Source organism: Acomys russatus, chromosome 24 (genome assembly GCF_903995435.1).
Source record: "Acomys russatus chromosome 24, mAcoRus1.1, whole genome shotgun sequence".
NCBI lineage: Eukaryota > Metazoa > Chordata > Mammalia > Rodentia > Muridae > Acomys > Acomys russatus.
In genome coordinates, this window is record NC_067160.1 from 406,149 (window position 1) to 423,579 (window position 17,431).

A 17,431-nucleotide genomic window follows, 5' to 3' on the forward strand; every position below is an offset into this window, starting at 1 on the left:
ACCCTATGGGTCCTACTATTTCCTTATTCTTCCATGTTACTCTCGCTTAAAGTCTCAATAGGATGTCCTCTTCTCTGACCCACTTTCTTGGTAAGTAAAGTTTTTCATGGTATGTATCCCTTGGACTAGTGTTTTGATATAAGTGAATATATACCATTTGTCTCTTTTTGCTTCTGGGTGAACTCACTCATTATAATAATTTCTAGATCAATCCATTTGTCCACAAATTTTGGGAATTCCTTGTTCTGGGTCCTGGGGTCCTCCTCAAACTAAGACACCAGCCAAGGAGAATATAGGTATTAAACTTTGAACCCCTACCAAGACCTAGCCGACGATCATGATATTCTCCACCATTGAGTGGAGAGTGAGATCTGACTCTCACATGAACTCTGGTGCCCCTTTTCTGACCACGTCCCCTGGATGGGGAGGCCTGGCGGGACTCAGAGGAAGGATAGCTAGTTACCAAGAAGAGACTCAATATTCTAAGAGCACATATAGGGGGAGGAGGTCTTCCTCAATCACAGATGGCTGAATATTGGCTATACATCCCATCCCCTACAGTCCTATATTATATTTATCCATTATAAAGCCGACTACCAGTCCCTATCAATCTAAAATCATGTATTAATGGAAGTTTTAATCACCATCTTCGGTAACTCATATGCTATTATTAACCACCCACGTATTTTGCCAGTTAATTTCTTTGTAATTGTGTTTTATTACTTTCCTAATATCATAATCCAAAATGCTCTATGCAGAGATTGATCACTTGAACACTTGAGAGAATACAATTTAGTGACAGCAAAGGTGTTCACAATGTTGTGCTGATGTATCTACTGTCTCCAGGACATTTTCCACATCCAAAACTAGAGCTATGCACATACTGCAATATTCCCCTCCAGATTCAGTGCCTGAAAGTCAGTTTCTACTTGTGTATACTTGAATTTTACCCTGGTAAGAACCACATATTATTGGAATTATACAATATGTGTTCTCAGTGCTGCTGATATCACTTATTTTAATGTCACATAGATCATCAATGTGGAAATATGCATGTCTGCTGATGGCTACCAGGTTTGGTTCTATCATTTGTCTATTTTGGGTAAGGATGATCTGTAAACAAATATGCGATTCTGGTATTAATTAATCTGGTACACATTAGAATAGAACTGTCAGGTGATGTGGAATATCTACATTAATTTTTTAATGAACCACCGTGCATATTTTTATAGGCATATCACATTTTGAAATCTTCTCCAATAACATGCAAAAGAAACTCTGATTTCCTTTTTCTTATCCACTTACCCTGACTTCCCTCACTCTTCCCATCTTTATCCCCTCTTTTTCTCTCTTACTGTCTTTTTTGTTTGTTTGTTTTTGGTACCAATTCTCACAATAAAAAATGTGGTACTGTATTATGTATTAACAGTTTGTTGTTAGTAGTTGGTAGGTTCATTTAGTTGTATTTATTGTCCTAAAATACAAACATATGAGATCTTACTTTATTGTATAATAATCATTTCTCATGTTAAAACACAACAGCATCAACAGAACGTAAATAGAGATAGGGTTTCTCTGTGCAGTAGATTTGTCTGTCACTTTGTAGACCAAGTTGGTCTCAAACTCACAGACATCTGCCCACCTCTCCTCTTGAGTGCTGAGATTAAAGATATGGACCACCAAGTGTGAATCTATACTAGGTTACATTTAAAGTTGAAAATGTTTTTTTTAGAAGAGTTTTATTTTTATTTATAGCAAATGGGTGTTTTGTCTTCATTCTTGATATTCCCAAGGAATCTACAAGAGGACATTGGATCTTCTGGAACTAGAGTCACAGGCTAGCTTTTTAAAATATTTCTTTAGCTTTGAGATTGTAATATAATTACCTCATTTTCTCTGCTTCCTTTTTCTGCCTCCAAAGCTACCCATATATTCAAGGACTTAATGTCTTTCAAATAAATGACATGTTGTGTTAGTGTCTGTTACATGCAATTGTTTATATTTCTAAGTATAACTTGCTTGGCATGTATAATGTTGCTTGTAAGTATGTTTTCAGAGCTGACTGTTTGGTAGTAAATATTCAGTTGGTTTGGTTCCCCCAGAAAACATTAATTTTTTTATACTTAGAATTCCTTAGTTACCTGTACTTGTTTTTATAGGGTTGAAGACTCACGATCTTTGCAGTGTTATTATCGACTTTGTTCAGCTTATGTATTCAAAGCCATGTAAGTGAGACTTTTTGGAGGTACATTAATAGGAGCCACAATCTCACAGCAAATTTCATGATCTTCTGTGTCTAATAACTTTTTTGCCCCCTCTTTCAATATTGCCCTAGCTTTGGTTTGTGGGAGTTGTTTTTTAGATGTATATTTACTGGCTGAGCTCCATAACTCTGCATATTGATTGGTTATGGTTTTCTGTAGTGATCTCTGACTACGACAAAGAGTTTTCTTGGTGAAGGGTGAGGACTACATTTATCCGTGGTTTAGGAAGAAATGTTTAGAGTGGAGTCAGGGATTATGTTGGTTTAGTAAAGTGGTTTTATAGGTTCTCCTCCAAGATCCATGACTTTACCAGCATTGAACAGTTCTCTAGGTTTCCAGTACTGGACGTAATTTCCCTCCTAGTGAGTAGGGCATAAGTCCAATTAGAGAGCTGTGGATTACTGTGAGTGTTTGCATGCCACTACTGTATCCTTAGGTTATTCTGCTATGCTGGCCATTGCTTTGGTTCAAGGGGCCATTTCAAGATAAGACTGCTGTTTTCTCCCCTCCTCTGGAAGCTTGCATGGTGCCTTTCCTTCTGGTACCATGAGAGCTTGTCCTCAGTTTATGTATTATTTTATAGGTGTTTTATAGACATTTGTATACATTTAAGTTTTAAAAATATTATCTTATAAAATATAATATATTCAAAGCATTAAAATTGGCCATGAAAATATTACTAATTTTAGATAAAAATGCAAACAAAATATCACATGGGGTTTTGTTTTATCTAATTGTTTGCTTTGTGCCCCCAGGGAAAGTCTCCAGTTAGGTACTCAGGGATCACATCCCCACGGTGTCTGTGACATAAAGATGGCACAGTTTGGTGCTAGAACTGTTCTTATTTCAGTTATCACTGAGTGTTTTTCTGTAAATGTTATGTGGTAGAATATTTTTTTCTAAAATAGTCTTTGACAAATGCAGTAAACCCCTCATTTTTCACATTTTGAATCACATTCCTCAAAATAAACTGAATTAGTAGCAAAGGCACCCTAGAGCCTATAAGTTTTGTAAAGAGTCTTAAATGAATACATCAGAATTTTCTGCTTCGTGGTGAGTTTATTCAACTCTTATTTTGTTTGATTTTAGAAGGAAACTGATGTATCTTCTCATATTTTAGAATCTGTGTGTGACTCTACTTTTTATGATAACCACAAAGTCCTGCTAGATAGGTGAATTTACCACGATGTGTATTACTGTATGTATTATAATTATGGAACCAATATTTATAGGGCATTTTTGCTTGTTCATTATATATTTCTTCCTTGTGTATATACACACTTTAGTTGTAGTCAATTACAAGATGTGTATGCTATACTTATTTATCACTGTATGTATCTCATCTCATACTAATTCTCAAAAAACCTGAGGATAGGAATCATATTTGATAATTCTTTAGTTTGTATGCCATTCAGTAAATACAGAAAATGTAATGAGAAAACAAAGATGGATCTCACCAGAAAACAAGAAATGAATCAGCTCATTATAGAGACATTTGCACAATGTGTACACAACATTGAGCCATCAAGCAACTGAATGTAGATGGCAGACACTTGCTGAGGCAAATGGGTGATTTTAAAATTTGGCCTCAAGTTCATTAAAATAACACAGAATATAAGAAGTGGATGCAAAAGCTGCACATGTTGAAAAGATGTGTCAGAACTTGTTGAATACATATTTACTACTGGTGGAAAAGATTTCCCTTTCAATCTTAAGTTGCTCAAATTTTCTTAAAATAGGATCAGAGAAAGAGCACAGATTTGGGTAAAGTTTTAAAAATCTATTTAGTTATAGAATTTGGACTTAATATAATTTGTGTGAAATGTGTAAATGTATTCAGGATATAAGTGTTGTAGATAGAAACAATAAATTCCAAAGTAATAGTTGAAGAAAAACTGTAAATTTATGCCAATGATATTTTATATGAAGGACACAAGGCTAATATTATCTTAAGGAACCAAAATATAGAAAAAGTGTAGTGCTTTTAATTTTAACATGCAGACATGCCACTGTTAATTTTATGGTCAATAAGTACTTGCAATATAATTCTAAGAAAAATGTAATTAGATAGTAGAAAAGAGTAATTGTGACATTTTGGAAGAAAATAGTGCATATAGGAATAACCCATTCTATTTTTCCATGATTGAAACTGCTTTGAATAATTAGGAATTTAGGTGATCTGAAGTTTCACAGTGGCTACTGTTTTGCATAACTAAGATGTGTCTCAGTACACCACAAGTGTTTAAAATATATCTTATTAATGTATTCATATTACATCTCAATTGTTATGCCATCCCTTGCATCCTCCCATTCCTCCCTCCCTTCCATTTTCCCTGAACTCCCCTCCCCTGTGACTGTGACTGAGGGGACCTCCTCCCCTGTATATGCTCATAGGGTATAGTTTTAAGCATGCTGGCTGCAGCAGGCAATAACACATTCTATAATTTTCATGAGATTTTATCCTATGTCTATGTGATTCACCATTGATCTTGTGAATTAAATTTTATTCTAGAGTACACAATAGTGAAGTTCAAAGAAAAAAAGCATGTATTACACTATGTTAATTGATGTGTTGAATTTAAATTAACGTAACTACTGAAATACATTCCTATGCAACTCTTTATGTGTAATCCTTAACCCCCCACTGTTTTCAGCCTGTCTTATTTGATTATTTCTCTGTTTTAATTTTCCTATTTTAACCCAGGGATCAAGAAAACCAGACTTCTTCAGTGATTTTCATTCTCTTGGGCTTCTCTGAATACCCACACCTCCAGGTGCCCCTTTTCTTTGTGTTCCTGGCCATATACACCGTCACCGTGCTGGGAAACCTGGGAATGATTGCCATCATCAGGGTCAATACTAAGCTCCGCAATACTCCCATGTACTTTTTCCTTAGTCACCTCTCCTTTGTGGATTTCTGTTACTCCACTGTTGTAACTCCCAAACTCTTAGAAAACTTGATCTTAGAAGACAGAACCATCTCCTTCTCAGGCTGCATGATGCAGTTCTTCCTTGCCTGTACCTTCGTGGTGACAGAAACCTACATGTTGGCAGTGATGGCCTATGACCGGTTTGTTGCCGTGTGTAATCCTCTGCTCTATGCTGTTGCAATGTCCCCTAAGCTGTGTTCCTTTTTAGTGAGTGCATCGTACTCTTGGGGTATAATTTGTTCCCTGACACTCACTTATTTTTTGTTGAGATTGTCCTTTCAAGGAGTTAATATCATAAATAACTTTGTGTGTGAGCATGCAGCTATTGTGGCTATATCCTGCTCTGACCCATATATTAGCCAGGAGATTATTGTTGTCACTGCTACATTCAATGAAATAAGCAGCCTGTTCATTATTCTTACCTCCTATATTTTCATATTCCTTACTGTCATGAAGATGCCTTCCCCCAGGGGCCGTAGTAAAGCCTTCTCCACATGTGCCTCCCATCTGACTGCAATTACTATTTTCCATGGAACAATCCTTTTTCTCTACTGTGTACCTAACACCAAGAGCTCATGGCTCATGGTCAAGGTGGCCTCAGTGTTCTACATGATCTTCATCCCCATGTTAAATCCCCTGATCTATAGTCTCAGGAACAGAGATGTCAAGGAGACAGTCAGGAAAGTGATCAGTAAAAGCCTATGATGGCTTATGTTTCTATGTCTGTGTGGTTTGATTTATTTATTCGTTTTCAAGAATATTGTGCAGAATTTCTAAGATTTCTAAAATGATTGACAAATTAATACTGAAATTCTACAGTGAGTTTAACATCAAGTTAACTGACTATTGAAAATCTATTTAATTTCACGTAGAGTATTCAGTTATAAAATAATTAGCAAAACAACAGTGAAACTTATGTTCAAATGAATCTTTCTTAATTAAAATTCAACATGTACAATTGTTAAAGTGGCAAATATTAATGATGAAACAAATTTCTCTTTTTCAGTCATTGGAAAATGGAGATATATATATATATATATATATATATATATATATATATATATATATATATATAGCTGGAATAGATTGAAAATATTTTGATAATTAGTAGGCAGCTTCCCTGTTCTAAATAAATGATTATATCATTGTTGCTATCACTAATCATGATTGATATCTTTTGGAATCTCAAAATCTTGGTAAAATTCATTGCACAGCGATGCCTATTCTACTAAAAATTTCAAATTATAATCTTTTCTTCGTTTGAATTGTTGCTAATTATTTCTAAAAGAAATGTTACAGTTTCTTTATTAGTAATAATGTATAACAAACTCATATAACCAAAGCTTTCTAGGTGTTTAAAAATAAACATCATTATACCAACAACTCAAGCCATTTACCTTAGAGATACATTACTTACTTAATGTGGCAGTCTGTAAATAATATATGTTTCCATTTAACCAAAGGCTCTGTCAAGTACTGTATATATTTAAATAAAATAATATTTTGAACAAGAAATAATGTACTGGGAAAATGCAGTTACTGTACTTGTCACATAAGATCTTATATTTTGAATCTCAAAAAATCTAAAAGCACACATAATAAATATATAGTAAATTATAATTTTCACACTGTAATTCACTTCTTTTGTTTTGTAGAACACAAAACTGTAAGAATAACATTATTAGGGATAAGAAATATTTCTGGAATTAGATTTGAGACCCACACTATAGGGAAAAATCCATACCTGATAATATAAATCTATTCCAAAGCCATGGAAGTGTAGGGTATTTTACCTAGGAGACTTAATTCTAACGCTTCTCATAACTACTTTCTACATATGTATTATGGCTTCCATACAGAAGCCTCACCACCAGTCTTAATCAGTGAGGTCTCTTTCTAGTGAACATCAATGAAGGCTGCCTAACAGGTGTAGAAAGTTCTGGAATAAGTGATGGTTGAGTACTCAGCCCTACAGCTAAATGTGTTTGAGAATATCTCAAAGTAGTTGTACTTCATGAGGTACCAGCTGAACTTAAGGTTGATTTGGGTAGAGAGACGAAAGAATTTACTGATACTCAAATCTTCAAATTAGAATATTGAATTCAGTGGTTTACTTTAAGTCTTCTCTGATTTTAGTTCTGATTATTTCTGTAATGTAAAATAATGTGATGATATGCTAAACCGTGGGTTATCATGTTGTGGCCTGATTTGACATTGAGCAATACCATATTAGTTTAAAGCTAAATACTATTCCAAAAAAGATAGGGTATAATACAATAATTGTTTTGGTTGTCAACCTTCATCACATCATTTTTTCTTAGGTTGTATTCAGTGATGATATGTCAAACAATGACAGGATACCTTTTGCAAGCCTTGACATTTTAGTGGAAAAACAGGAAAAAGAAGACAGATATCTTGAAAATCTCAGTGCCAATTAGATGGCAAGACATATGGACAGCTATGTATCACCTACTACTGAAACCATGATGGTGGTGATTAAAATGAAAATACAGAAAGCGAGAAAAAATTCAGGTTTTTTATTTTATCCAAAAATTTAGAGAAAAAGGGAGTCTTCTTGCAGATATCCTACTCAGAGCAGGAAATGGCGACAGTGCCAACGAGCTCACAGTTAGTTGTTTGTGAACTAACTCCTGTGAGAGCTCAGCAAACAGCACATAATATTGCAGAATCAGTGGTGGGTCAAGAATGTGACATAGTCATTGACAAAGAAGAAGCCTCCAGAAGACTACACTCTTTTGAAAAGATGACTATGGATCATCACAAATTATCCATAGCCCAACTTTGCCAATGTGGTTGCACCTACTAGAAGGAAAATATGTATATTACCAGGGTCTGGAGAGATGTCAAGAACACATGCTGCTATTACAGGGGATATGATTTTTGTCCCAATACCCATACTGGGCCACAACTGACTGTAACTCTATTTCCAAAGGATTGAACACCCTCTTGTGACTTCCATGGGTAACGCACTCAAGTGCATAAACGTACACTCTGACATACACGTAATCACTAAAGACCAAATGTTCTTTAGTAAGTTACACAAAGAAGAAACGTCTGATGCGTTCTGTGAAGAGAACGGATCTACCTCCAAAATTCAGCTTCCTGGGGGTTTGTGAGTAACAGCAGAGAGGGGAAGTCAGAAGGATACACTCAGATGTTATTGCAATATTCGAAAAGGAAATAGAATAAGACAGCTGTAGTATAGATAAGCATATATTTAACAACCATTAAAACCTAAGTGATGTTTCAGATGATAACATAAGTACTGCTCTGAACAAAATTGTTAAAGTTTTAGCTAGTTTTAGTAGGTTCACACATTAAAATTTAAGCATATAAGTTTCAGGTGTATGGGCAAAAGTAAACTGTATAATTTCAGAATAAGTAGTTACATACAGTTGTTGTGAAGAAAAATAGCGGCATTTTAATCCATACAGTGCAGTTCTTTTCAGTGAGGGAGGGCAGGAAAATGGACACTACAGGTGTGCATATGAAGTTTGTAGAGTACGCATAAAATAATATGCTTTCCTATTGTTCTCTAGAAAAGGAAAAGGGTAATTATCACTCACATTTATTCCTATATGAATGTGTAGGTGCTCATGCACAAATACAAACATGCACACAGGAGAGAGAATATAAAGGACAGAGGAAGAAAACAGTGGGCAAATGGAAAGGAAGAGAAAAAGGAAAAGAGAACTACAAAATATAACAAAAGTTAAATTTGGATATCATTAAAGAACCAAAATTTATCCCTCTGCATTCTAATACAATGTCACAATTTCTATTCTCTATTAAGTTATTTATAGTTTGCATTGTAACTATTATATACTTTCACACACACACACACACACACACACAGACACATCCCTAAAGTTTCTCAAAATATTTTGCATATATTTCACTATTTTAATATTAGAAAGTCAATGAATAAAAAAATAAGAAAAATACTTTAGGGTGTATGTGTCTATAATGAGTGAGAAACAAATTTTATGTGGATTAATTTCTTCACAGTCTCCTTTATCTCCTTGTTTCTTAGGCTGTACATAAGAGGATTGAGCATAGGGACGACCATGCTGTAAAATACGGTGACTATCTTCACAAGGAGCAGTGAGCCCTTTGACTTAAGTGCACAGTACAGAAGGAGAATAATCCCATGGCAGAAGGAGATGGCAGTCAGGTGGGGGGCACAGGTGGACAAAGCTTTCTGTAGGGCTCCTTTAGTAGGAATTTTGATGACAGTGATGAAGATAACAACGTAGGAGACAATAATGATCAGTAGGCTACAAGTTTCATTGAACATACAAATTAACAAGATTGCCATCTGGCTGAAGGATGAATCAGAACAGGCTGCAGAGAGGATGGCAGAGTACTCACAGCAAAAGTGGTTAATGGTGACAGATCTACAGTAAGATAGTCCCAAAAGAAAATATGTGAGTGTGGTGGCACAGAGACTACCCCATAGATAAGTTCCAGTTACCAGGAGACCACAGAGCCTTTGAGACATAGCTACTCTGTAGAGTAGAGGGTTACATATGGCCACAAAGCGATCATAGGCCATGACTGCTAAAATGAAAGTTTGCGTAACCACACAAGCACAGGCAAAGAAAAACTGGGCTATGCATCCTTTGAGGGATATAGATCTGTCCTCTGTTATCAGAAGGTCTAACAGTTTTGGTGCTATCACAGTGGTGTAACTAAGATCAATAAAGGATAAATGGCTGAGGAAAAAGTACATGGGAGTGTGGAGTTTGGCATTGATCCTGATCACCAAAATCACACCTAGATTTTCCAAAACAGTGATGGTATATATTATTAAAAACATTATGAACAAAGGCACCTGTAAGTTTGGATATTCTGAGAATCCCAAGAAGACAAATAAGACTCCAGTACTCTGATTCTTTTGATGCTTCATTTGGAACCTTTTTTGAGAAAATCAGTAGGTCCATTCCAGAAAGTAGGACACAGTGGAAGATGTAGACATTATGAACGGAGACAGAAGAATATGTCTTAATTCATGACACAACATACTCCAACAAATATTTCAAGAGAAAGTAGCTTGCTTTTAAAAATCATATATTATTTGTTACATCAGTTTGGGAAAAACATCACCTCCCTTAGTAAACATCAAGAAGTCATGACCAGCCTTTTGTAAATACTTTAATATTATCACTCAGGCATAGCCTACACTCCAAACTGCATAGACATACCATTTAAACATCTAAGTCATAAGACCATCTTCTCTGATAATACTGATACTGGAATAGAGCTTCCAAACAAAGCCATTAGCATACAGATATACACAATGGCTTTGAAGTCCCAAATAAATCTTCTTAAAGAATATTAGGATTTTCCTGAAAAAAATATTTTAATAGATTCTATGGTGATTGGCTTTTACTGTTTACTTCTATATTTATGTCTTCCTGTCTCTCTGTGTGTAACCATATAGGATGAAAAATATACTTGTTATTAGTTATGGTCATTAAAAATCACTAAAAGGATCACTACATAGAGCCTTGCACACCTTGGTAAAAGGATGTGCACGATAAAGCATGTGGTATAAAGCCTTGAATTGTTTTAAAGTACAATGAAATAAACCGAATGTTAAACGTTCTGAAATTTGCAAATGAATTTATCATCATAAGCATGATTTTTTACCATCTTGTAACATAAAACAATTTCAATCTGCACTGATGGATTATTCTAATGTAAGGTAGGTGTGCAAGGTTATGTCCTTTTCAGTACTAACTCATTTTGTCCATAAAAACATCAATACCAAGAGTAGATAGCCACATTTCTTGTTACTTCCATTGCTTATCTGGTTTAAATAAATGTTAATTTTAAAATATAAAAATTAATTTACATTACTTAAAGAAACTTGCTGGTTAGGAAGACAGAGGTAAAGTATACACTGCCATTTTTACAATGAAAGCCAAAGATTCTTCTTATATCTTTACTATACTGAGCTATCTGCAGTGCTTTTCCTTGCCTGTTTTTTAGGTTAGAATTCCTTTCTGCAGGATTCTGCCCTGCTTGGTTTCTGTCTTCTTGAGACCGCTCAGACAAAGATCCACAAATGAACCGGATATCCTATGTTGTAGCTCATCTTCAAACATAAATTGTTGTTGTGTGATCATTTCAATCTTAGAATACTTAGATTTCCTAGAATTTTCTAGTAGTCCTGAACGTCTAAATTTAGGTAACTTATGGTTTTGGACTGGCTTTGAAGCCTCAAAGGCATGCAGTGTTCTGTTTGGAATTTGACACTCAGAAGTAAATATATCATTTGTCATAGAAGCATACTTAGAATCAAGTATGAGAAACAATAATGTTCTGATCCCTGATAAGTGAACTTTTCCTTGTACTTCTGATAATTAAAAGATTGTTGGATAAACTCTACATTTTCAATAGTACACAGTATACTCTTCAATATGTAAATACTTATGCTCATCCCTATTTCATATATAATATCCTTCTGTCTTCACAAATATCTGAGCTGTCTCTCCTTACTCTGCATTTATTTGACATTTCATTGACCAGTTCTAGATCTAACATACTCTCACCTAATATTGAACACTCCAGAATGTACATGCCATGGTTTACTACTCAAGCTGTAACAATAGGCCACTTACTGCATTCTTTTGAGTGTATAGACAGGACTTCTGTAAGATCTTTGACTGGATTGGGGCAGCATGGGCTAAACTTCTTCTTCATTAAACTGTTTATACATGGCTCCAACAAGTTGTTTCCCATCTGTAGCCCATTTACTTGCACATGTAAATCTGTGTAAATATTATTGATGTCACTGTTATTATTTTATCCTGTACCTTAAATAAATTAATTTTAGAACAATAAACACTGCATTACACATTGCAGTGAATGCTGACAAAACATGCACTGTTTTTCATCTGTGTCATGGTTTCTTGAGTTTACATAGAATTTATAATACATGAGAAACAAATATGGAATTATGATCAGTTATTGTTTTATAAATTATGGCCTATGCCAATAAGAAACCGGTACGGAAGCGCTCTGGAAGAGTCACAGTAAAATCAATGTTCTCCCAGTCATATGATTACTCCCACGCTCTCAGCTACAGTTTCCTCCAGCATCCCAAATTATAATACATTGTTTTTCCCTTCCTTTTTTATTCAAGTTAAGATGAAATACAAGAATTACTTAACATGCACTCTTTTGTGGATCCTAGCTTCACAGCGTTTATACTAATCAAATTAACAGTGTCTATATGAAAAGACTTTATATGTCCGTGCTGCCTACACTTTTTAAAATTTTAAAATTTAATCAATATTACTTTAACTTCACCAACTTTATTAAACATATGATACACCAATAAAACTCTAAGACAAAATCAAGTATGATTTTTACTTATGTAATAAGTAGTTCAATACCTTATATTATGCATCTCAGATGAATAATATGGTGTTACTGCTATTAGGATCAAGAGCCTCTTCTCTAACAAAAATGTAATTGAACTTAGAGTCACTTACATCTGAATTATGATCTGACATCTTAATTAATCATTAATCTGAAACTAGATACAATCTGTAGACTCATCCATCACTGGTTTCTTTGAACAACTCAGCAAATTATAAAAAAACACACCCCAAAAAAATTTGACTAAAGATATAAATCTAAATTGGAATTAATTCATAATAGTTTCATTCTAAAATATGTTGTTAGAAGAGCCAAGAAATTGTTATTCATGGTTTAAAAAATAATAGCTTAAAAACACTCTTGATATGAGTAAGACTCAGAAGCCAGATTTGGAGATCAAAGAGTGTGTTTTAAGTCTGAATGCATGGTCCCAGGAGATCAAACTAGAGCAAGCTTGAACAAATATTTACATGAATTAGAAAAAAGATGACTAAGAAACAATTTCCTAAGTGTGATCACAATTAATCTAAACCTGAAATCACATGGGACACTTAAATAGGCTGATTATCTTTAGTTGAAAATTACAGCCAACTTGTAGTAAACATTGTATAGTCCAAAACAATATAAAATTTTAGTGAAAATATGATACCTCTAAAAAGTACATCTTGCATTATCAGCTTGATTTACTTTCTTAAATAAATTAGTAATACACCATAGCGTTGTTTATCTTGCAAATTGTCATCATAAGCTAATTTTTCATCCTACAAGAAAGCTGATTATGTATATGCATACTTATCTCTCAATCTGTTGAAAACAATATATGGGGATTTTGTTGACTTGTGTTATAAAATGAACAAACAAAAAAACCTAGGAGAAATTTTAGGGGTATATCCTTAAAGTGTGTTGTCATATATACTATACGTTAGGCATAATATCCAAAATCATATTTTACGAAGTTACTGCCATAAACTGCACTTTTACTAGACTTACAACTTGAAGTTAAGATATTTCAGCAGACTAAAAGTAAGATTTTATAGCCTACCTACTAATTTTATCAAAAGGAAGTCAAATTTCCATCAATAATTTTGGATGAATAATTTTTAAATATATTTTACATTGTTTAATATGATATTAAGTTTTATGATATTAATGATGGTGTCTTAATGGTCTCTTTTATGTAGGATCATATAATTTGCAAATAGAAATATTTGATTTGTTCTTTACCTACATATCCTGTGTGTGTGCCTGTGTTTGTGTGTGTCTGATGTGTGTGTGTGCCTGTTTATCTGTGTATCTATAGCCACATTGCTCTTTATTTTCTAAAAGCTGAAATTTTAATTTAATTTAATTTAATTGAAAACAGATTATTCTCTCCCTCCTTACATCCCGACCACAATTTCTCTGATCTCCACTCTTCTCACCTTTCTCTCTTCTATCCTCTTCTCCAAATACACTCCTCTTCTGTTTCCTTTTCAGAAAAAAAAAATCAAGCCTCTAAGAGACTCACACCCAAACAGAACAAAAGAAAGTACAATAAGATAAGTCAATAGCTCTCGTATGGAGACTGGATTAATCTTGTTTTACATTTGGAAGATCATAAGCATTAAGAAATATATCTACTATCTTTAATTCTTTTAAAGTGTATGTTTACAATTATTCCCCAACAAGCCTCTGAATTTTATGTTTTATATTGCATTGACTCTTTTTATTTTCTTCTTTCTCTATTTAATTAATCTCTACAAAGTATATTATGTATGGAGAAGTAAAATGAAGGATAGGCACATAGACTCTATTTTTTTGTCACACTAGAGGCCCAGTGCTTTGTCTAATACTTGATTTTCCTCTAGATTATCTATATATTCTACATTCTTGAAATATAATATATTCACTATAAAGATAGAATAGAGATGATAATAATATGCTTTAGGGTTTTGCAAGACTAACACACAACAAAAATTTCGGGTAACGATTTCACATCAATTGTTTACCTTATATCATTCAAGATCTCAATTCAGGGTCTGGAAAGATGGCTCAGAGGTTAAGAACACTGGCTGCTCTTCCAAAGGCCCTGAGTTCAACTCTCAACAATCATATAGTGACTCACTACCATCTATGATGAGATATGGTGACCTCTCCTGGTGTGCAGGCATGCATGCAGGCAAAGCATTGTATACTTAATAAATAAATAAGTCTTTAAAGAATAATCAATTCAGTGGAAGTTCCTGATATAACTGAGCCTATTACGTTACATGTTCTTCCTGAACATCCTGCTATGTGGGATGCCTAAATTTTATAAGTTGTTTTAGCTTCTTGAGTATTAAGAGTCATTCTCCTTTACTCACCAATGGATGTTTTGATTCTAAAGAAATAACCATAGAACATCTGATAACATAAAATATGAAATAATCAAATAAAAAATAGGGCTTAATTTTCATGTCTGTTTTTAATATCAAAATGCTCAGCCTGAACATTTGTGCCTTGGCTAAATTGGAGTACAGCTGTATTTAGCTAAATTTATTCACATCTTTTATATAAATTTAGGAGAAATTTGTTTTAATTGTTCCATTAAAGGGACTGACAAGATCTCAATGAAAAATAGAACACACCAAACCCAAAAACAACAATTGCAACAAAATGTATCTGACTGAGGGAAAACCTATGGGCTCATGTTCTACCTCCTGTTTCCTCATCAAGTTTCCCTTACTCTGAGATACCATATGCCACAGTCATTGTAACTAATATGAATGCATAAGTTTCCAAAAATGTAAGAAGAGGAACGAATTCATGGTACATACTAAGAGCTCTTGATGTGTTATAAATTACATTTCAAAGAGTTTTAAAATATTGTGGTAGAACAGATATCCATGGATAGTAACTCTACCTCAGATTTCTTAGCATCATTAACATATGACCAGAAATAAACAATAGAAAGAGATAACAGAATACATGAGCAGGCCACGATATCTTCCCTGCATTGAACACTGTGAAATACAGTGGTAGCTACTAGGACACAATGAGTTTCCAAGCCATGCAGGGTACACAAGGTGAATATCAAAGAGCAATTGTCTTGTCAAGCTTTCATACTTCTTTGATTCCTAAGGGAATACATAGACAAACACAAAGATGCTTTAGTCTCTCAGGAATGGAAAGCCCATTGCAACCCATGAGCCATTGACACTAACCGAGAAAAAGTATGAGACATGCCTCTCAAAGAAGCTAGACCAAGCAAACTTCATGGTTCCTGGTGGGCATCCATGCCAAGGGCATAGGGCTGCATAAGCACATATACATGTATACATTAATCAATAGTAATTAACTATTTAAAAGAAAGGAAGGAGAGAAGAGAGAGAAATAGAGAGAGAGAGACACACACACACATACACACACAGAATGAGAGAGAGAGAGAGAGAGAGAGAGAGTGAGAGAGGGAGAGGACGGAAGATAAAAATCGAATCTTTGTCTCTTGCTTCACTCTCTTCTCCAGACCACATGACATTGACTACCAGTTTCACTACTTTTTCCAATAACTATAGGTTTTTGGCTTCTGTGTGGCTGACCAGCCCTATGGTAGCTATATGCCAGTATCTGTGCAAGTGCTGGGGGCTCTGGTTCCTGGATCTTCTTGTCCTGCTCTGGCACCATCTGGGCCTGCTCTTGGCAAGACTGGGCAGCATACAGACCAAGAAGGAGACCTGGAAAGACCTGAAAGACTGACTGGTCTGATGCCTTAATGCAGTGAGAAGCCTAGGGACTGACAACAGGATCTGGATAAGAGAATCTAGAAACATCTGAAGAAGGAGTCCAAGGAATCAGAGACTGAGGCCACTTTTTCATGACCATGGAAGACCTGAGGTCCTAGATCTTTGTAAATTCTGTGTACAATGCATAGACTATCCTGCAGATGAACAATGCTCATCTTTCTGTTTCCGATTTTACAGTCCAGAATGAGGCAAACTGTCAATGTGCCAGATTGTGCTGAGTGACATCCATGGAAGCCTAAACGTCAGTGATGTCAGCAGTATCACAAGGCTGTAGCTGTAGCTAGAGATGAAAATTGAAACCTTCATGTAGAAAGAAGAGCCATGAGGAGGAAGTCTAAAGTCTGAAGCACAGATGCTCTGTGGCTTGACCATGCAAGTAGATACTACCAAATCTCAGGATTGTATCATGGTAAACACCCAGGGTTAGTATGAGGAGCTGCCTCAGTTGAAATGAGAGGAACTGTTTCATACACTGGTTCCAGCTGAATGATTCAGTCAAGATCAGAGAGGCTGAGATTATACTCCTAAAATTTAAATACACATTCTAGGTCTTGGAGACTGATCTGGTTTCCATGAAAAAATCGAAACTTTTCTGACAGTTTAGACAACAGCCTTAGGGATGTGGAGGCTCACTATACCACACAGATACAGTAGTTCAATATGTCCTACTGCACCTGGATTCAGACCTGGCACATACCCAGAATGAGAGGCCATGCCAGACCCAGAATACCCAGCCATGTTGTGTTGAAAACACCAATGTGCTGCCCTCACAGATAAGCACTAAGAAAACCAGGAATGTTAAGCATGCAAGGTTGCCTTTTCAGTGGAAGAGATGTATAGGTTTGTTTCCACATAGAAAGCTGAGTTTGGAAGTATTTAATAATCTGATTACTTGTGCTATCTGTAAGGCCAAGACTTATCAAGCTCTCACAAACAGGACTGGAGGTTGTTGATAGTCTATAAGTTTGTCCAGGGTTTCTGCAAGCTCCCACAATGAGGACCAGAGATAGTTAGCTGTTTAGGTGACTTTTTGTTGTCTTCATGTCTAGAGGCTCCCCCAAGCTCC

General features: G+C 35.1%; 2 protein-coding genes across 3 annotated transcripts; one reads left to right on the forward strand and one right to left on the reverse strand.

Annotated features, from left to right (window-relative positions):
- The first annotated feature begins 3,288 nt into the window (after positions 1-3,288).
- LOC127207601 (olfactory receptor 5D13-like) lies at positions 3,289-5,899 on the forward strand. The gene is made up of 2 exons (XM_051167039.1): positions 3,289-3,317; positions 4,969-5,899. Exons 1-2 carry the CDS (start codon positions 3,289-3,291, stop codon positions 5,897-5,899), a joined length of 960 nt encoding a protein of 319 aa, XP_051022996.1.
- Positions 5,900-9,176: 3,277 nt separating this feature from the next.
- On the reverse strand, positions 9,177-15,634 carry LOC127207451 (olfactory receptor 1165-like). Of its 2 annotated transcripts, XM_051166873.1 has the most exons (2): positions 15,617-15,634; positions 9,177-10,109 (listed from the first exon to the last, which is right to left on the reverse strand). In XM_051166873.1, the coding sequence occupies exons 1-2, from the start codon at positions 15,632-15,634 to the stop codon at positions 9,177-9,179; spliced, it is 951 nt and encodes a 316-aa protein (XP_051022830.1). The 2 variants fall into 2 exon arrangements, with proteins under 2 accessions (XP_051022830.1, XP_051022831.1); XM_051166874.1 differs by lacking the exon at positions 15,617-15,634 and having other exon boundaries at positions 9,177-10,124.
- Between the last annotated feature and the right edge of the window lie 1,797 nt (positions 15,635-17,431).

Bases quoted from the DNA above. Each gene is read 5' to 3' on its own strand.
- LOC127207601 (XM_051167039.1), top strand. From the start codon at position 3,289: ATGAATACATCAGAATTTTCTGCTTCGTG. The intron at 3,318-4,968 runs GTGAGTTTATTC...ATTTTAACCCAG, and splicing joins TCAGAATTTTCTGCTTCGTG to GGATCAAGAAAACCAGACTT.